General features: G+C 38.7%; 1 protein-coding gene across 2 annotated transcripts in view; it reads left to right on the top strand.

Annotated features, from left to right (window-relative positions):
• fbxl17 (F-box and leucine rich repeat protein 17) overlaps window positions 1–21,714 on the top strand; it is a 248,234-nt gene that overhangs the window by 203,499 nt on the left and 23,021 nt on the right. For both annotated transcript variants that reach the window (XM_062972210.1, XM_062972209.1), the window contains one exon: window positions 17,402–17,544. In XM_062972210.1, coding sequence (XP_062828280.1) covers window positions 17,402–17,544 — 143 coding nt within the window. The remainder of the gene's footprint in view (window positions 1–17,401; window positions 17,545–21,714) is intronic.

Raw genomic sequence — 21,714 nt, forward strand, 5'->3', positions numbered from 1 at the left:
ATTGTTTACTTAATTGGGGAAAAGGGAAGGACCTTTATGTCATAGTTAGCTAACACCATTCCATCTGATTATCAGTTAATGGATTTTCTGAATTTAAAAAAGTACTTGAAGTGGCAAAAAGACAAGGTTTCAGTTAAACAATTGCTGCATAATATGAACAGATATAGCATTTTCTAGCCTAAGCAAATATTGTTTAAACTAGAAACTAAGATAGAAATGAGCTAGACTCCACTGCAATAATAGTGAAGCATAGTGGAGGCCCATCTCAGGTGTAGGGATATAATGCCATCAATGTCGGAGAAGTGTCTAGAGTGAGAGCAGTGTTCACAGCTGAGAAAAAAGTATTGATCCTTCACAAGGATCAAGATTATCTTTTTTACACTACATGCGCAAAGGTGCACTCAATGTTGAAGTTATCTGGACCAGAACAGTTGCTATCAGTGAGCAATGTTCACTTAAACTCCATCACAGCAGACAGAGTAAAATAATTACTTCTATAGTTTTTTGTAAGTTATGTCTGTTGAAGTAAACTGATAGCTCAGGCTTTACGATTATAGCTATAACTTCGCTCATCTTCTGAAACCTTGTATGTTTTTAATTCCTTACAAAAGAGGAGCAAAACTTTCAGCTATACAAGTGAGCATAAGTGATACAATCATGTCTGTGCATGCTTGTGCCTTTAGGTCACATGTCCACTTATGGCAACCCATGAATTTCATACAGATGTAATAAAATCCCTAAGTTAATTTTGTAACTCTATGGAGACCTTCCCCAAGGAAGTTGTCCTGCACAAACTTTGTTGAAATGAACAAGAAAAGAACCATTTATATCTTAGGTGTAATTCACTGCATTTATACAATAGTTTAATAATTAAGAGAAGAACTATGAACCACATTCTCCACAAGTACTTTAGAAATTATATGTGTGAGCTTATTCATGCTAGCATTAGTCATTTGGGCCTAATTATTGAATTGAACCTGTCATTTGTGTATGAACACTTTGTCCCTTATATTGTAAGAATGGTAGCAGATATCCTGGGTATCTACTGCTGTTAGTCCTGAGCTCATTGTAGTCATGTACAAAATTTAGTTGAACCAGATGGTTATGTACATCTTTAACTGCATTACATGGTGCAATTATTTATTTCCCATTTTAGTTATGATTATAGGAATCTTGTCTGATTGCTTTTTGGTTAACATTTGTTTTATAACAGTTTCATTATATTATTATGAAACTGCTGGGAACAAGTTTGGAGCAAGGTATCATTACTGCTATGGGAGTGAGACTAAGTACTACATCTGTAGCATCTGAATAGAGGAGGATGTGCACTGCATACCTTTAACTCGGTGCCATAACCAGTTGGGTGAAAGGAAATAGCAAAGTAAATCCCAATAAGACAGATTCTGTGAATAGGTAATTTTGAGGTTTAGGGATTTAATCACCCAGATCAGAGGCTGATGGGAGTTATAACCCTCCAGATGTGGAGCTAATGGGAGTTTTAGCCTGAACAGGTTTTGGGCTTATGGAAATTGCAGTCCAACCAGATCATGAGGGCAGATATAAGATGATGAGAGTTGGAGTCCAGCCACATCAGGAAAACCACATAAATCCCACCCTTAGTTTTTTGTTTTTTTTTAAAAAAAACACATCCACAATTTCTGGCCAAAGAGCCTCAGGCTGCAGTACTCAGAAGTAACTGCAAGAGGCCACTAGAGGTTTGCTATGGAGACCTATATCAGCCAGGTGTGGTCAGTACCAGAGGGAACAAGAAAATGCTGCTTTGTGCTTCAGCATGGGGAAGAATTCTTTCATTGAGTGGGGTAGCTGCAGAATGCCTTTAAAAATTCATGGGACAAGTCACTTTAAAAACAAAGAAAGTACAATTACTATGAGCATATGAGACAACCAAACTATGTGATAGACATCTTAAAAATGAGCGAGAAAGAGCTAGCTGCCATCAGAAGAGGCCACTAGAGCAGGCATGGGCAAACTTTGGATCTCCTACTGGCTGTTAGGAATTGTGGGAGTTGAAGTCCAAAACACCTGGAGGGCCAAGGTTTGCCCACCCCTGCACTAGAGTGTTGCTATGGAAGCATATTATCAGCCAAGTGTGGTCACTCTCCGAGAAGCAAAAAAAAACAAAAACTCTTTTGTGTCTTCTCACAGTGATTGAACCATCTCTTTAACTGTAAAACTAACCATTGTTTTTTTCCCCTAATAAATAGTACAACAAATGCAAACCTGGGCAATGCCAGGTACTTAACACTAGAAGTATATAAACATTATATGTAAGTAATAAAATACAATTTAATGTATTTTTATCTTTTACTTCAACTGAAATTCCTCCTGGACACTTTAGAACTATCTGCATATTCCCTTCCACTACACCGTACTAACTATTATAAATGGGCAAGTGTTGCTGACCTGCCACTTGCCACCAATGACTATCCTGAGAACATTATAAAATTGCTATCTGCACTCTGTTTCCTCTTTTAGAGAAGACATTTTCCATATTGAAATGCTTTTTGGCGTGTTCCCCTAGGACATGATTCTTATTAGTGAACATTTTGAAGACTGAAATTATGCTGCTAAATCTGTAGTGTGTTGGAGAAAATACTGGAGGGGAAGGTAGCCTTTTTCAGGCCCTTAGGACTTCACATTTTTTTATTTGCATTTCCATCATGTTAATTACTGTTTAGAGAGTTCCCGAGTGATCACACTCAACTATTTTCAAGAAGTTTTATCCCATTCTTTATAAAGAACAGCTAATTAATGGCAGACATTTTATTATTATGCAGTAGTTGCAATTAAGGTGTACCCTACGCAGCTACACCTTATCCTAGAATATGTATTGTAACCATCATTATCTCAAAGCAATTTTGTGAACCCACTGGAAATATGGCAGTACAAATTTTGCCTCATGTGTCCTAGGCAGAACTGTCTGAGTAATTCTGATAGGTCAACTATTAAAACTAAAAGGTTTAATTATCAGGATTCTGGAAGAGATGCAGGCAAGAAGCTCCTTCATTACTTTTTAAATCCGCTTGTGATGATTCACAGTGTGAAGCCCTTCCTAATTTTGTTCAGTTTTACCGCTGCCTCAGTAATGCACAATCTAAGCATCCATTCATATTGATTTATATGAGCAAATGAGATCAACTCAAGTTTAGTTAATCACAATTAACTTAATGGCAAGATACAACACCATGGTTACTGGCCGTGTCTCTCAATTTAGAGCTATATGTGCGTGTGTCACTGAACACTGGGTTATGAACAAACACAAAGCCTTGTTCAAATAAATTCATGTTGAGGCTTAGAGTGAGACTTACTGTCAAAAGCAAGAAAATTTAAAATTAAGGCTTATACTTTATTCTTGCTTGCATTCTACCTACAGATACATTACAAAGAATCCCTGTATGATGTTGTTCCATTGTGTGACCTGTGATGTAGGACTAAGAGTGAGTTGTGAATTACATAAATAAATCTTGAAGTGTCTGAAGAAATCAGTTGAAATTATGATATTAATTTCAACGCATTCTGAGGATTGAGCTATTTTCATACAGAACAGCTCTGTTTTTAATCAGTGTCCAAGTGAAGGTCAAAATATGAATTTAGAGAGAGAGAATTTAACCAGATTTACTAAAGCTCTCGAAGAATCAGATTTGCTATACAGATGCAAACAAAGTCACTTCCTTTTCACTTTCTTGGGCCTCTTCTTAGATTGACTTCCCAGTAAAATAGCCTTCTATTCCTCTGCATTTCACTGGAGTTCTGTATTTTTTTTTACAAATGCGGCAGGTCTACATAAGCATAAATGTAAACTTTTAAATTATTACAAGAGTCCTGAAGCTGCCTGAGGCAGATAGTGTAATAACATAACATTTTTTTTAAATGAAGGGATTCTACCCGTTTCAAAAGAAATATGCTAATTCTGCTATGAATTACATGGCATACATGGAAGGAATTTCTCATCTGCTTACTTATCTTATATTTCTATGGTTTCTACTATAAAAACAACTTTTAAATGTTAAGCTTTTATATGGTTATTTGTTTGTAAGTAACATTAAAGATTTTATTTTCACTTATGCATTACAAAATGCAGAAAATAATGGCTGAGATTTTGATTTCAGATTGGAAAATCCATACCCAGTTGGATTTACTTCTGAACTGCAAGACAATTAAATGTGCTATAGTAAATTGGCCTGTCTTTTGTCTATATGAGCATTGACCCACACACCTGAAAGTGTCATCTAAAGGAAAATACCATGTAAAAGTAGTTAAGATTTAACAACCCAGTCATTCCAATTGCTCTTGTGCTAAAATCTTGGTGAAGCTGAGATATTTCCTGAAGGTATAGGCTGCCATATTCGAACCTTAACTGCACTGAGCTGGTGGCTCAAAGGTCTCCTTGGAAATAACCAATTCTGCCACTCTGATCCCCACAAACGAAGCCCCTTTCCCTTTCAGTATTTCACTGTGCCATCAGTCTCCAGATTGTATGAATCTCCCTTAATGGTTAGAAATATGGTTTGAAAGTTTTTTATGTTATGTTCTGAATCTGATACTACCACCCTTTTTCTGCTTAATATTTCCAGAGTATTCTCCTCAAATACTTTAAATGACTTGAGCATCAAGACTTTTACCATTTCCCTAGAGATGAATGTTAAGCTGTCCAGTTGATCTGTTGCTAAATGCTCTTAGTATTGAATGCAGTTTCTTTTGTTCATTTACATTTGATTATATCAGTTATTTCCCACTTGTCTTTACTTAACCATTTCTTAGTTTTTCTTCTATTAAAATCTTTTATTTGCTTATAAATTATTATCATTGGCCAGTTTTAGTTTCTTTTCCAAGCTATGAATACAGTAAATAAAATGTTAAGGAAAGAACCGCAGAGTAAAAGTATTACCCTGTACTGTTTAGTGAAATGAAAGATTTATAGTTATATCTAACTTTTAAGCCTCTTCTTCTACTGTGAATATGTTTAAACTAACACATGCACCTTTGTGCAGCCACTAATTTTTTGAAATTAACCTATACACATGACAAGTAATTCAGTGGAAAACTTCAAGTAATTGAAGTGAACATTAGTAAAAGATTATATCCTAATGTCTTTTCCCCTTGCAATTATTTTTTCAAGATGAGGCATAATAGGACTGTTTGGGCCATGCTCTGGCAAACAGATAATTCAAAAATAGTTGTTCTAACTAGCAACCATTGGCTAATACATTTTTATTGTAGTTTCTAGTCATCACAAAGTGCTATATGTTGCACTCTGGGTAATATTTGCTCCCAGAAGTATACTAGTGTTGTTGCTGTCAATTGGGTTTAATTATATTTTGTTATAGATTTATATGTGCATATTTTTACTATTATTATTAATAATTAGAGATATAATAAAACATAAAAAGGAAAAATGAAAATTAGAAAAAGAAAAATGTCAGAAAATAATAATATAATAATAACTTTATTTTTGTACTTCGCCTCTATCTCCCCAAAGGGACTCGGGCGGCTTACATATGGCACAAAGTGCCTAAAACAACACATAAAATAAACAGACCGTATAATACAAAATAAAACCACGAGTATATAAAACAACAATTTGAACTCAGAACAGTACCCAATAACCTATAGTGTCATCTGTCGTAAAAACATGGTCAACTGTAAACAAGAAGAAAGGAAAGGGATAGTGCAAGTTGTAGCCAAGGAACAAGGGAATGGGATGAAAGTGCTGTGCTGTATCATAGTTGTAGACCATTGGGCTAGACATTCTCAAAAGCTTGTCTAAACATCGAAGTCTTCAATTCTCTCTGGAAGGAGGATAGGGTGGGGGCTGCCTAATCTCCTTAGGGAGGGCATTCCAAAGCCAGGGGGCCACTACCAAGAAGGCCCTCTCCCTCGTCCCCAACAATCGTGCTTGTGATCGTGCTGGGATCGCGAGAAGGGCCTCCCCAGTAACAGAAAAGAGCAAAGGCCTCGAACTCATGACCTCTTGTCAGAGTGATTTGTAGCAGCTGACTGCAGCTGACTGCTCACCAGCCTGTGCCACAGTCATAAGCTACTCCAAGACTTTACTCAACAATATATATTACATGATCCATCACTGTGTTGTAATTAAATGATTTTACAACTGTTATACCACCTTTAATACAGACCCCATTGTATTGGTGTATAATCATTCAACCATTCTTCATTGATTCCACCCATGAATCATATTTAGAAGATTCTACAGCAACTCTGCACTCTTATGAGAATCATTTTAGAAATATTGTGATGCTAACACTAATACAATCCAAATTTCACCTAAGGCAATTATCATCCTGCAAAAAACAACACATAGTACCACTTAAGCCAGTGGTACGTTCTAGCCAGAGTTCTTCATCCAATTTGATCCTAAATTTACATTTCATCTTATATATTATTCAGGGTTTTTCTCATATCCAACAAATTTGAGAAGTTTTTTCTGCCCTTGTTTATGTAATGCATCAGATCTTAGTATTGATCTTTCAGAAATGGAGACCTCACTCCAAACCATACCTTCTGTTTCTGGTTCTTACTACGGTAAGTTCTATTCCTCGTCTCAATATAATCACTTTGCTACAGCATCTCAGCCTCAATCCCATATTCCAATTCAAAAGAATTGGTCCTCCATTTCAGGACTATTTTTAATTAGTCTTTAGGGAGTTAAGGATGGATGGGAGTTTTTTGAAAGTGAAATACTCCAGGCGCAAATGCAAACAGTGCCAACAAAGAAAAAAAAATATGACAAGTGCGAAGAAGCCAAAATGGATGTCCAAAGAACTTCTAACTGGGCTAAAACTCAAAAGAGACATGCACAAGAAATGGAAAAGGGGAGAAATCACCAAAGAAGAATTCAAACGTATAGCCAACTCCTGTAGGGAAAATGTTTGCAAGGCTAAAGTGCAAAATGAGCTCAGGCTTGCCAGGGACATTAAAAACAACAAAAAAGGCTTTTTTGCTTATGTTGGTAGAAAAAGGAAGAACAAGGAGGCGATAGGGCCTCTGCAAGGAGAAGATGGGGTGATGGCAACAGGGGACAGGGAAAAGGCAGAACTGCTTAATGCCTTCTTTGCCTCGGTCTTCTCACAAAAAGAAAGCCATCTTCAACCTCAGCAACATGAAATGGACGAAGGATACAGGGAAATCCACTCCCAAATAGGGAAACAAGTTGTCCAGGAACACCTGGCCGCTTAAGTCGCCAGGCCCAGATCAACTATATCCAAGAGTATTGAAGGAACTAGCTGAAGTTATTTCAGAACCACTGGCAATCATATTTGAGAGTTCTTGGAGAACGGGAGAAGTCCCAGAAGATTGGAGGAGGGCAAATGTGGTTCCTATCTTCAAGAAAGGAAAAAAGAACGACCCAAACAATTATCGTCCGGTCAGCCTCACATCGATACCAGGCAAGATTCTGGAAAATATCATTAAGGAAGTGGTCTGTGAACACTTAGAAACAAATGCAGTCATTGCTAATAGTCAACACGGATTTACCAAAAACAAGTCATGCCAGACTAATCTGACCTCTTTTTTCGATAGAGTTACGAGTTGGGTCGATACAGGGAACGCCGTGGATGTAGAGTTCCTAGATTTCAGTAAGGCCTTCGACAAAGTCCCTCACAACCTTCTGGCAAGCAAACTAGTAAAATATGGGCTAGACAAAACTACGGTTAGGTGGATCTGTAATTGGCTAAGCAAATGAACCCAAAGGGTGCTCACCAATGCGTCATCTTCATCTTGAAAGAAGTCACGAGTGGAGTGCCGCAGGGTTCCGTCCTGGGCCCGGTTCTGTTCAACATCTTTATTAACGACTTAAGACGAAGGGTTAGAAGGCACAATCATCAAGTTTGCAGATGATAACAAACTGGGAGGGATAGCCAACACTCCAAAAGACAGGAGCAGAATTCAAAACGATCTTAACAGACTAGAGAGATGGGCTGAAACTAACAAAATGAAGTTCAACAGGGATAAATGCAAGATACTTCACTTCGGCAGAAAAAATGGAATGCAAAGATACACAATGGGGGACGCCTGGCTAGACAGCAGTACATGTGAAAAATATCTTGGAGTCCTTGTGGACAACAAGTTAAACATGAGCCAGCAATGTGATGCGGCTGCTAAGAAAGCCAATGGGGTTTTGGCCTGCATCAATAGGGGTATAGCGACTAGATCCAGGGAAGTCATGCTCCCCCTCTATTCTACCTTGGTCAGACCACACCTGGAATACTGTGTCCAATTCTGGGCACCACAGTTGAAGGGAGATATTGACAAGCTGGAATGTATCCAGAGGAGGGCAACTAAAATGATCAAAGGTCTGGAGAACAAGCCCTATGAGGAGCGGCTTAAAGAACTAGGCATGTTTAGCCTGCAGAAGAGAAGGCTAAGAGGAGACCTGATAGCCATGTACAAATATGTGAGGGGAAGTCATAGGGAGGAGGGAGCAAGCTTGTTTTCTGCTGCCCTGCAGACTACTATTCTATGACTCTACTGTATTGCCTTCTAAAATTTAATCAAACACTATTCTTAAATTCTTAAATGTTTGTCTCATATTTTTACATTTGTGTCCGAGGGCCCTTCCACACAGCCATATAACCCAGAATATCAAGGCAGAATAATCGACAATATATGCTTTGAACTGGAATATCTGAGTCCACACTGCTATATATCTCAGTTCAAAGCAGATAATTTTATTCGGTTTTGTGGAAGGGACCATCAGTTCATGTATCATCTGTTTCAGCTCTTCAAACAAAAACCATAAAGTTTCTGAGAAAGTCTTTGCCATCCATATCCTCAGAAGTTATAGGGTTAAAATGTAGAAAGCATCAAAGCAAGCTTCTAGCACTTTGCAGTCTCATACACTTTCTATCAAAATACCTGTGTGGTTCCTTATCTTCTTTTAATGCAAGACAAACAACCTGTTTTTCATTCTTCTCACTCATTTCCCCATAAGAACTAACTCATTAACGAAATAAATTTTATACCTTTTAGGATTATCATTTCACTGTACTTTTATTAAGCCAAATCTTGTTAAGTTTTTACTATTTTTCTTTCTTTTTAGCTTGAATCTTGCAAAAAACCCCATTATTTTTCTCCTTTTAGGCCCATTTTCACGAGAAAAAAATATATGATTCACTGAAGCTGTATTTAAACTAGCATCAGGAAAACATCTACAGATACAAATTTAAGTCATTAAAGATATCTAAGAAAATGTAGACTTATGGGCTTAGTGTTCCTCTGTAGATGCGCATAAGCTTTTTGGGCAAGCTGTTTCCTGTGGCTCCTAGCTGCATGCCACTCACTTTCAACCACCACTCAACAATCTCTTGAGCTTATATAGTGATCCTGAGCACATATGTGCAATCTCATGCTCTCGTTCTAGTCTAGAGAGAGTTTCAGCCCACTAACTAGCAACTAATTAGCAGACAATCCTGCTATTTAACTTCCTCTGCTCAAGCTAAAGCAGTTAACCTGCCATATTTCTACCTGGAAATCAGTTTTCCTATGCTTAATTACTAATGCAAATAACTAATACCTCACCACTTCTCCATGATATCCAGAATAGCTTTTTATTATATGAATGCTTATTATTTATTCATGCACATATGTGTCTTTAAAATAAAGAAAAATGTGCAAGATTGATAAAATTATCAAGATCTCAGATTGCTTGTGATATGGTATCATTTACCACTTCATTTTACTAATTTGGAGTTATAGTAAGGAATAGCAGTTAGGATTTTTCCCTAGAAGATAGTTTACCCTCTTCTTTGTACTCCATTGTGTTGCACCATGATGGAGATACCAATGCTGAATCAAGTTAGTGCTGCAGGAGTTGTAAAGATGACATCACTGCTCTTGGTCTAATAATATAAGTACAGTAGAGTCTCACTTATCCAACATTCGGTTATCCAACATTCTGGATTATCCAACGCAGTCTGCCTGTTCATAGTCAATGTTTTTGTAGTCAATGTTTTCAATACATTGTGATGTTTTGGTACTACAGTAGAGTCTCACTTATCCAACATAAATGGGCCAGCAGAATGTTGGATAAACGAAAATGTTGGATAATAAGGAGGAATTAAGGAAAAGCCTATTAAACATCAAATTAAGTTATGATTTTACTAATTAAGCACCAAAACATCATGTTATACAACAATTTGACAAAAAAGTAGTTCAATACACAGTAATGTTATGTAGTAATTACTGTATTTACGAATTTAGCACCAAATATCACAATGTATTGACTACAAATACATTTTTGACTACAAAAACATTGACTACTAAAAGGCAGACTGTGTTGGATAATCCAGAACGTTGGATAAGTGAATGTTGGATGAGACTCTACTGTACTTTGGTAAATACAGTAATTACTACATAACATTACCATGTATTGAACTACTTTTTCTGTCAAATTTGTTGTTAAACATGATGTTTTGGTGCTTAATTTGTAAATGTAGAGCTATTTCCCATACAAACATTCTAGCATGTGGGTAAAACATTCCATTGTTAGACCTGGCATTTGCAGTAGCTATCTCCTAATGAGTGGACACTCTTAACAAGCGTTCCTATCTTTCAATTCTCACTAATTGGCTCCTTGGACTCATACCTCCTATTTGTTCTAGATAAGAAAATCAGCTGGGTTTGCTTAGCCATTGAGACGTACAGTGAGAAACACAGTGATACTTTTATAAGAAGAAATTTTAGAAACTGTTGGTTATGGTTGAATGCCATTCTGATCAAGAATTGTTTTTATGTTCTAAAAAATACATAAATTTTAAGTACTATTAAAGCTCTGTAGTTCATGGCACCATTTTGTAAAATGCAATATTGTAAAAGTAATTTACTAGGCAGATTAATTTTTAGCCTGGGAAAAATGTGTCCAAAATAAAGGATATACATATCTCTTCACTGTGGAAGCGTTTTAAAAAATCTTAGTCTGAGGTGATAACTGAGTTTTATCCAGATTAACTGTTAATTGGTCTTTAGGCAATCTTTAGTAAATTCTTCTTACTAATCAGAAAATGACATAGGGTTTAATACTGCAGTATGTTTCATTACACTGCATTTGTAGACACTAATTTAGAAAAACCTTTGACATTTATTTCTTTGAAAAAGTTGTATGGATGGAATATTTTTCTGACAATTATTTGTTTGTTTTGCTATTTTGCAAATATCTATTCTATTTGTCTTACCTTAGAGAAAAAAATAGTGAGTGCCAAATACTGCTTCAGTTCAATGGTAATTTTTAATCAAGAGGACGGTAAACAAGATTTGAACAGTTAGAGTCACGCTTGCTAAGATGAACTTTACACTTTATAGCTAGCTGAAGGAAATGGATACCATATATACTTGAGTATATGCCGAGTTTTTCAGCCCTTTTTGGGGGGCTGAAAAAACCGCCCTCAGATTATATTCGAGTCAAGGGGCAGTGAAGCCTGGAGACAAGGCTCCGAAGCCACCTAGCCTTTGCCAGCAGCAGGCAAAAGCAGCACCGTCCGGAGAAGCAGAAGCAGCCTTTTCCCTCTCGGCTGCCCCCTGCCTTCCTTGCCTCCTCCTCCTCTTCTTCCTCTTCCTGAAAGATGCCTCCTGCCTGCCTCCTCCTCTGCTGTGGAGATTGGGGCAGAGGCGATGCCTGGAGAGAGCTGGTCTTGCTTCTTGGGAGAAAAGGCAGAGACTAAAGCAGCTGCATCGGCTCTGGATGTGGAGGAGAGGAACCATCCCCAAGACGGTGCTTCTGAGTAAATGACCTACCTTCCTTCCTTCCTTCCTTCCTTCCTTCCTTCCTTCCTCCCTCCCTCCCTCCCTTTCTTTCCTTCCCTTTCTTTCCTTCCCTTTCTTCTCCTTCTTTCTCTCCTTCCTTCCTTCCTCCCTCCCTACCTTCCCCCTCCCTTTCTTTCCTTCCCTTTCTTTCCTACCCTTTCTTCTCCTTCTTTCCTTCCTTCCTTCCTTCCTTCCTTCCTTCCTTCCTTCCCTCCCTTCCCCCTTCCTACCCGTTCCTTCCTTCCCTTCCCTTCCCTTCCCCCCTTCCTTCCTTCAGGGCCAACTAACACTTCCTAACAAAGGATTCCCTCAGACGAAGCAGCCAGACCTTGAACCTGAAAGTCTTCTCAATGGGTTGTTGTATGTCTTTCGGGCTGTGTGGCCATGTTCCAGAATGCTTCTGGAACATGGCCACACAGCCCGAAAGACATACAACAACCCTGTGATTCTGGCCATGAAAGCCTTCGACAACACAGTCTTCTCAATGTTAATCAAGATGACCAATTGAAACAGTCACACCTGCCTCAAACAGACAAGAATTCTCTCTCCCATCCTGAACATTCCACAGATATATAAACCCCGCTTGCCTAGTTTCCAACCGACCTCAAAACTCTGAGGATGCCTGCCATAGATGTGGGCACAATGTCAGGAGAGAATGCTCCTGGAACATGGGCATACAGCCTGGAAAACTCACAGCAACCCAGTGATTCCAGCTATGAAAGCCTTCAACAACACATTGCCTGGCTGCTTCCTGCCTGGAGGAATTTTTTGTTGGGAGGTGTTAGTTGGCCCTGAAATGAGCTAAACTCTAAAATTAGGACAGTAAATAAAGAACTTCACTCAGAAAACAGGGGAATTCCAGACAGGAAACTATCAGGGCCATCTAACACTTCCCAACAAACTATCCCCCAGGCAGGAAGCAGCCAGGCTTTGAAACTGCAAGTGTAGGCTCATATAATCCAGTTCAATGCAGTTCAGTCTGCATTATATGAATCTACACAGTGACCATATAATGCAGTTGAAGATGGGGCATCAGACTTTCTTTGCTCTCAGTTCTCAGTTCTCAGAGGTTGTGGGGTCTGTTGGATTCCCACAGGCAGGAAGCAACCAGGCTTAGAAGCTGCAAGACTATTCAGTGTTTTTCAACCTGGCCAATGCCAACATTCACACCAGCCTCAAACAGACAAGAATTCTTTCTCCCATCCGGGACATTATTCCACAGATATATAAACCCTACTTGCCTGGTTTCCAACAGATCTCGCAACTCTGAGGATGCTTGCCATAGATGTGGGCGCAGTGTCAGGAGAGGATGCTTCTGGAACATGGCCATACAGCCTGGAAAACTCACAGCAGCCCAGTGACTCCAGCTATGCAGGCCTTCAACAACACATTGCCTGGCTGCTTCCTGACTGGGGGAATCTTTTGTTGGGAGATGTTAGCTGGTCCTGAAATCAACTAAACTCAATTATAAGGACAGTAAATAAAGAACAACACTCAGAAAACAGGGGAATTCCAGACAGGAAATAATCAGGGCCATCTAACACTTCCCAACAAACTACCCCCCCCCCCCCCGGCCAGGCAGGAAGCAGCCAGGCTTTGAAACTGCAAGGCCTTTCAAGGCTAATTGAAGTGGCAAATTGCAACATTCATACCGGAACATTATTCCACAGATATATAAAATCCACTTGTCCGGTTTCCAACAGATCTCACAACTCTGATGATGCCTGCCATAGATGTGGGTGAAACATCAGGAGGGAATGCTTCTAGAACATGGCCAGACAGTCTGGAAAACGTACAGCAACCAAGTAAATCAGTGTCTAGAACTAGTCATAGAGACTCATTTGCTTTACAGAACACTTCGTAGAGATCTGCTAAGAATCTGTAATGAAAACCTTTTGGCAGAAAAGGCTGTAATACTACAACTCCCAGGATTGCATAGGAGCTGAAGTGGTGTCAAACTACATTTATTCGACAAAGAGATGGGAGCAGAAGGATCTCTCTCCCCCCCCTCCTCCCTTTCTTTCCTTCCCTTCCTTCTCCTTCCTTTCCTTCTTCCCTCCCCTCCTTGCTTCCTCCTTTCTTTCCCCCCTTCCCTCCCTCCATTCCTGCCTTTCCTTCTTTCATAGAATCCTAGGATCCTAGAATTGGAAGAGATCTCGTGGGCCATCCAGTCCAACCCCCTGCCAAGAAGCAGGAAAACTGCATTCAAAGCACCCTGACAGATGTCCATCCAGCCTCTGCTTCAACGCCTCCAAAGAAGGAGCCCCCACAATAGTCTGGGGCAGAGAGTTCCACTGCTGAACAGCTCTCTCTCTCACACAGTGAGGAAGTTCTTCTTCTTCAAATGGAATCTCCTTTCCTGTAATTTGAAGCAATTGTTCCATTGTGTCCTAGCCTCCAGGGCAGCAGAAAACAAGCTTGCTCCCTCCTCCCTATGACTTCCCCTCACATATTTATACATGGCCCTCATCATGTCTCCTCTCAGCCTTCTCTTCTGCAGGCTAAACATGCCCAGCTCTTTAAGCTGCTCCTCATACAGCTTGTTCTCCAAACCCTTGATCCTTTGAGTCACCATCCTCTGGACACATTAGAGTCAACATCTCCCTTTGTTTGCAGTGCCCAGAATTGGACACGGTCTGATTCTAGGAGTATAGTGTCTAGATCCAGGGAAGTCATGCTGCCCCTCTATTCTGCCTTGGTCAGACCACACCTGGAATACTGTGTCCAATTCTGGGCACCGCAATTGAAGGGAGATGTTGACAAGCTGGAAAGTATCCAGAGGAGGGTGATTAAAATGATTAAGGGTCTGGAGAACAAGCCCTGTGAGGAGCTTAAAGAGCTGGGCATGTTCAGCCTGCAGAAGAGAAGGCTGAGAGGAGACATGATGAGGGCCATGTGTCAAGATGTGAGGGGAAATCAAAGGGAGGAGGTAGCAAGTTTGTTTTCTGCTGCCCTGGAGACTAGGATGCAATGGAACAATGGCTTCAAACTACAGGAAAGGAGATTCCATCTGAACATGAGGAAGACTTCCTCACTGTGAGAGCTGTTCAGCAGTGGAACTCTCTGCCCCGGAGGGTGGTGGAGGCTCGTTCTCTGGAGGCTTTTAAGCAGAGGCTGGATGGCCATCTGTCAGGGATATTTTGAATGTGAATCTCCTGCTTCTTGGCAGGGGGTTGGATTGGATGGCCCATGAGGTCTCTTCCAACTCTATGATTCTAAGATGTGGTCTGACGCTTCTTAACTCCCTCCCTCCCATCACTCCTTCCTCCCTCCCTCCCTTTCTTTTCTTCCCTTCCTTCTCCTTCCTTCCTTTCTCCTCTTTCCCTTCCTTCCTTCCCTCCTTCCTTCCTCCTCCCTTCCCTCCCTTTCTTTCCTTCCCTTCCCCCTTCCTTTCCCTCCCCCCTCTCTTCCCCTCCCTCCTTAATCTCCTTCCTTTCCTTCTTTCCCTCCCTCTCTCCATCCATCCATTCCCTCCTTTTTCTTTCCTTCCTCCCTCCCCTTCCTCCCTTTCTTTCCTTCCCTTCCTTCTCCTTCCTTCCTCCCTTTTCCTCCTTCCTTCCCTCTCTCCCCTTCTTCCTTCTCCCCTTCTTTCCCTCCTTCCTTCTCTCCGTCCTTCTCTCCTTCTCCCCTTCTTTCCCTCCTTCCTTCCTTTTGTTCCTACCTTCTCCCTTTCCCTCCTTCCCTCCCTCTTTTCCCTCCTTCCTCCCCTCCTTCCTTCCTCCCTTCCTTCACAGCTTATCTCTTATTTCTGTGGCTCCTTCTCCCTTCTTGTTTAACTCCTTCCTTCCTTCACTCTCTCCTCCCTCTGCTTCTCCCCCATTATTATCGGTACATATTGTTTAGTAATTAATCAGTATACTGTAATTAAGCTCAGTGTGTAACAATGAAAGTAGATCCTGCATATCAGATGTTTACATTATGATTTATAACCGTAGCAAAATTAGTTATGAAATAGCAATGAAAATAATTTTATGGTTGGGTATCACCACAACATGAGGAATTGTATTAAAGGGTCATGGCATTAGTAAGGTCTAAGTCATTAATGAAGATGTTGGACAGAACCAGGCCCAGTACAGAGGAAGAGAAATCAAAGCAAGCACGCAGGAAGGAAGGAAAGAAAGAAGCAGAGACAATTTTAATTTTTGACATTTACCAGTAGCAGCTGCATTTCCCACCCTCGGCTTATACTCGAGCAAATAAGTTTTCCTAGTTTTTGTGGTAAAATTAGGTGCCTCGGCTTATATTCGGGTCGGCTTATACTCGAGTATATATGGTACTTAACATAGGGGGACCAAGTGGCATTCTCCAGGATAAAGGAAAGTGTGTAGGAGGTAGGTTGGTACCAACTGATGTTAAAAGCAAAGATAATGTCAAAGTGCAAATTTAAACCTCCCTGCCTTCCTGTGCTGCATGCGCATTAGGTTTAGGTGTATCAAGAGTTGGTAAGCTGTAGGGATTTCTAACGGCTGATAAGGTATTGGGGGTAAGGGGCAGGCATCCCAGGTACACCAAAAATGTATTAGATTGCAATTCCCGTCATGCCACAAGAGAAACCTAATAAACATAATAATAATAATAATAATAATAATAATAATAACAACAACAACAACAACAACAACAAACCTCTCTAGGTATTTAAATGAATAAACAGTATGGATACTGTGCATTTTCATTTTTTATTTTGAACATTGTGGCATAGAAAAGTCATCTTTCCAATGCAATTTAAGTTTGCTCCAGCTGATTAGCTACTAACTACAGGCTGCTTACATGATAGAATTGGACCATGTTAGAATAAATTTGGACTCAAGCTACACTAAAAAACCTTGTGTTTCTGCTAATATATATGGATTTTTTTATTTTATGGGAAAGAGGGCAACAACATTATGTCAGAGCAAATTATGAAATATGAATCTAAAATATACAAAAAGGTTTCTGTGGATTACATCAAGATTAGGGTAAGGGGAGTGGACTTCAGAATTCATCTTCTAAAGTATCTTCTAAAACTTAAGAGGCTTTCTCTTTTAAGACTCAATGTAAAAATTAAAAAGGTTTTAATACCAACATACAGATTGTGTTCAGATGTCACCCGGAATCCCGATTCTTCACTACAGAAGTCTTGCAGGAAATAGTTTCACGTTCTACACCCTTGCCTATATGTTTCTGCTGTGATTACAAGAAGGAAATCTGAAACTTTCACGTCTCTTTTATTGACTGGTTTAGTGTTAAATCTTAATATTTAATTACATTTCAGGGTAAGTTATGATTTGTGGACTAGTAGCTCATCGTTTCAAGTTGGCTGTTTCAAACAGCTTCCAGAGAAGTGTTTGTTATGTTAGTACCTAACATTTTATTCACATTTTAGTAAACATTTATTTATTTACTTCATAGCATCATTTATGTATCATCTTCCAACCTTGAAATTTAAACTCATATGTTGCTTGAGGCAATATAACTTATAAATAATATTCTTCTGTGATTTAAAAACAGCTTGATGTTTTCTCTATCATTTTCTATTTCATATACTGGCTTTAGAAGTGGTGTGATATAGAAGGTGTATTTATTTTTAAAAACAATTTCTCTAATTTATGTTTCATCTTTGTTCTTTGTTTTGTCTCATGTTTTACAGCACTGATAGCTATCGGACGCTATAGTATGACAATAGAGACTGTGGATGTGGGATGGTGCAAAGAAATCACTGATCAGGGAGCCACCCAAATTGCTCAGTGCAGCAAGTCTCTCAGATATTTGGGACTGATGAGATGTGATAAGGTAAGAAGGTTTCATTTTAGCAAAAAAAGGAACTATATAATACACTTTGGATTGATATGCCTATTTATTCTATGCATTATATTCACATTATCATTTATGGGGGAAATCTAGTGCTTCACATTGCAGCCATGATAGCTTTATCCTAATATGGCTCTCTGATATTGATCCATTGGTGCTAACAATTTTTTTTCAAATAGCAGCTAGTTTCTGAATTCCAAAAATCTCTGTCTTTGGTGGGTTTTGCCATTAATACAGGTCTCCTTCGTCTTAAAACACAAAATGCACTGAAAGCAAAAATGGTCCAAGTGTGATTTTTAAAAGAAATAAGATTCAGTTCACTTCCCTTGGATCACAATTCCTCATTGTAAAAGCACATGAAGCAAGAAGTTTAGTATAACTATTTTGAGTCAAAAGGATTTAGTATTAAATTTTCCACATATTATCTTTCCTATTCAGAAATACCTTAGGAAACCCCCACTTTCTTCAGGTTCTGTTTATAAAAACAAATTTTAACAAAACCAAGCTATTAACAATACATCTGGTAGGCTGCAGAACTACTGCTTTGTGAACTGACAGAACAGAATATCGTGTGTTTTATAAGAGACAAAAGAAGAAAAATCTGTGAGCGGCTTCTTTAATGAACTGGGCTAAGATTATCTGCTTAGGCTGTTCAAAGGGTTACTTGACCCTGGGATTTAGATTAGACCCTAAACCAGCTGATCAATTTTACATATATTTCTTTTGTAGGTTTAGTTAAAATTACTTGTACAATTAAAAACTATTTCTTAAAAAAAAAGGAATTTGTTTGCCCTCTCTTCAGCTGCTAAAGACAATCAATGACCTTGATGTTGAGAACAGATTTTAGTACAATGTCAGTTAAACCATGCATACTGTATAGTCTATATTCTTTTAATTGCTGGCTTATGTTTTCTTGACTTCCTACAAAGGGACTGCATGCTGTGTAGGGAGACAACTGAGCTAGCAGGAATAAAAATCTGAGAGATGCCTGCAGAGCAAATGGGGAAAACTGTTTCTGATTAATGGGGAAAATATATTGGGAATCTTGATGAGAATGCTGTAAAGTGTGGCATTAGGGGTACCACTGGGGGTCATTTAACTTGCTTGTTAAACCTCTGCATGCAGGGGAATGAGGAAAGTACCCATAAAAAGAACAAATTTTCAGAAGCTCTGTCTTGAATTTGAAATGTTTAAAATGCAGTGCTGGCAGCTGTAAAAATTCCACCCCCCTTTCACATCCAAAACACAGAGAAATTGAAAAATAAAACTGTTTCCTTTAGTTTTCTGACTTCATGCAGACCTAATTTCATTTTCCAACTAATAGCATTTAGAGCATCATTAAAACATCCTGGCAAGTAGAGAAGGATTTTCAGATGTCATTGTGACAGAAAATGTCCTTCCATACATTTCAATCAAAGCAATTCATGGGTCCGGTTTCCCCTCTCATTCACCTTCTCTCATGGGAATATACTATAGGTAGTCTTCTAAATGTACATGATATTTCTAGACATGCAAGGAAGCAGCTCATAAACACAAAGAAATATAAATAACCTAAAGCAATAGATTTTAGCAGTCCCCACCAAAATACTCTTTGTGACATCATCTGTTTGGTATTTCTTTGATATGCGCTTGACATAAATTTAGAATTACTAAAGCATCAAGAGCCTTGCCAAAAAAGATCAGAGGAATGGCATGGCTGGGTAAAGGCATGCTCTGTTTCATTCCATCGATTTTATAACTGCCTCTAGGCTATAGATGTCACTAGTAGCTGTACTATTGATCCACAGCATGGAAATAATCAAATTAATTCATTTCTCATCAAGTTGGCATTACTGTGGTCTTTTTTATTTTCATGTACAATGTGGAAGCGACACATCCACTTATCTGAGAAATAAAATGGTTTAATAATCTTAGTATCAAGAGAAATGACAATCTCATGTCTTCATAAAATCTTATGTTTTATCGTTTTAAACTCTGTGTTCTTAAAACGTCATTTCATTATCTTGTCTATTCAATGAAGGATTCTGTACCAAGGTCCTTGATCTAAGAAAAATAATTGCAGGGACTTGTTTAAGTGCAGGAACATGTAATGATGACGAAGTGGACATTTTATGTCATTCCGCTAGGGCAGAGCAACTGCATCAGTCACCATTACTGCTGCCTGAATAAGGAGACACCTGAGTCTTGGTGTCTCCTCACCCAAGCAACAGTAATAGTTGTTAATAAGCACACTTCCACATATGGAGCTTGACCTCCCTCTTGCCCATTAGAGTAATAGAATCATAGAGTTGGAAGAGACCACAAGAGGCATTCAGTCCCACCCCCTGCCATGCAGGAAAATGCAATCAAAGCACACTCAGTTTTGCCCCATTTTCTGAATTCAGCTTTCTTGAAGTCTAGAATACATGTCTGTGAGGGAGGGGGGATTTCCCTTAGACCCTTACACAACCCATTTAATTACTCATTAAATGCTTTATTCAACCAGAAACACTGATTTGAGGCCATTAATGCCAGTATATGAACTAGGACAAATGTTCACATCATTTTTATTATTATTATTATTATTATTATTATTATTATTATTATTAAACTTTATTTGTACCCCACTAGCATCTCCCGAAGGACTCGATGCGGCTTACAAAGGCCAAGGCCTCAACACACAATATAACAATACAAAACAAAAAGCAAATTAAAAACAATTAAAACAGTATAAACAACAAGCAATAACAATACGCTAAAACACAATAGAACTGGGCCGGGCCAGAGTAATGGGTACAAGATTAAAAGTGCTGATGTGACAGGTGATATATAAGGCTTATAGGGCAAGTGCAGAGTGCGATAGGCGATCTTTCACACCATCTCTGTGCATGTAGATCTAGAGAGTGTCAATATCTACATATTCTGCCTTGAATTTTAGTAAAGGGAGAGCATTGCAGAATCACCTCTGTTGAGCTTGTTTCAAATCCATCCTGGTAAGGTTTTCTGGAAAATAAAGTCTGCAACCATAGAACCATAACAGAGAATGCTTTGCTATGTGCATCTATAACCTGGCCCTAAACCATGTCTACATTGGATCTCCTATGAAAATCACAATCAGAATTTTTTACAGACATCTGAAGTTTCTGGATTAGGATCTTATTCCTGAGGGCATCACAATGCATCTAATCAATTCAGTAGGTGATTCTTGGCTTCCTCTTCAATAGTAAAGCGAAGAACCAGCCTTTTGTGATCATTTATATAATTTATTTGCAAGGCCATTAATGCTAATCAAGGTGATTCATTACAACATTCACACTGGCCTCCAATAGACAAGAGTTCTTTCTCCCACCCAGGACCTTCCACAGATTAACTTCCCTTGCTTAGTTTTCCAATATATCTCACAACCTCTGAAGATGCCTGCCATAGATGTGGGTGAAACATCAGGAGAGAATGCTTCTGGAACATGGCCATACAGTCCGGAAAATGCACAACAACCCAATTTGCTGTATTACCATATTTACAGAGGGCCAACAATCTGCTATATTAGTAAAGATTTCAGTGTCATTAGGATATTTATGGTAGATAAATTGGGACATGTTATGAGAGAAACCTTCTGCTATCTACCATACATTTCAGAATACTGTACTGAATATTTTAAAAAGAGCATACAAGAAGGGCACATATCATGAGGGTTTTTTTTTTTGTTTTTTAAAAGTTAAAAATGATAACTTGTGATTTTTGAAGAGAATTGCAAAACCTAATCTTTCCTTGTGTTCCTAAGTATCTAGCATTTATTTCTTCCCCTTGTAAATGACTGTAATTTGTTCAAATCAAATTGCTTCATATTTGATTCTATGGATTTTTGAAGCACTGTATGTAATATTAGGAATATCTGATTCTCTAACTGAGAGAATCCTATTACAAAACAATTTACTTCAATGCTTTCATCCACTCTAACCCCATCTAACATGTTCTTATTTTAAATTTAGATTTGCAACATTAGCTTTTTAAAAGATAGAACAAAAGATGCCTTTTAAGGGAAATTGAGAAGCTTTCTATTAAGCCTGTGACTGAAAAGTGCTTGCTGAATTGCTCAGGGAAATTTTAGAAGGATTATTTTGTATCTCCAGTTTAACTAATTCATCCCCATATTGTTTATAATATCTAATAAGT

This window comes from Anolis carolinensis, chromosome 2 (genome assembly GCF_035594765.1).
Source record: "Anolis carolinensis isolate JA03-04 chromosome 2, rAnoCar3.1.pri, whole genome shotgun sequence".
NCBI classification, from domain to species: domain Eukaryota; kingdom Metazoa; phylum Chordata; class Lepidosauria; order Squamata; family Dactyloidae; genus Anolis; species Anolis carolinensis.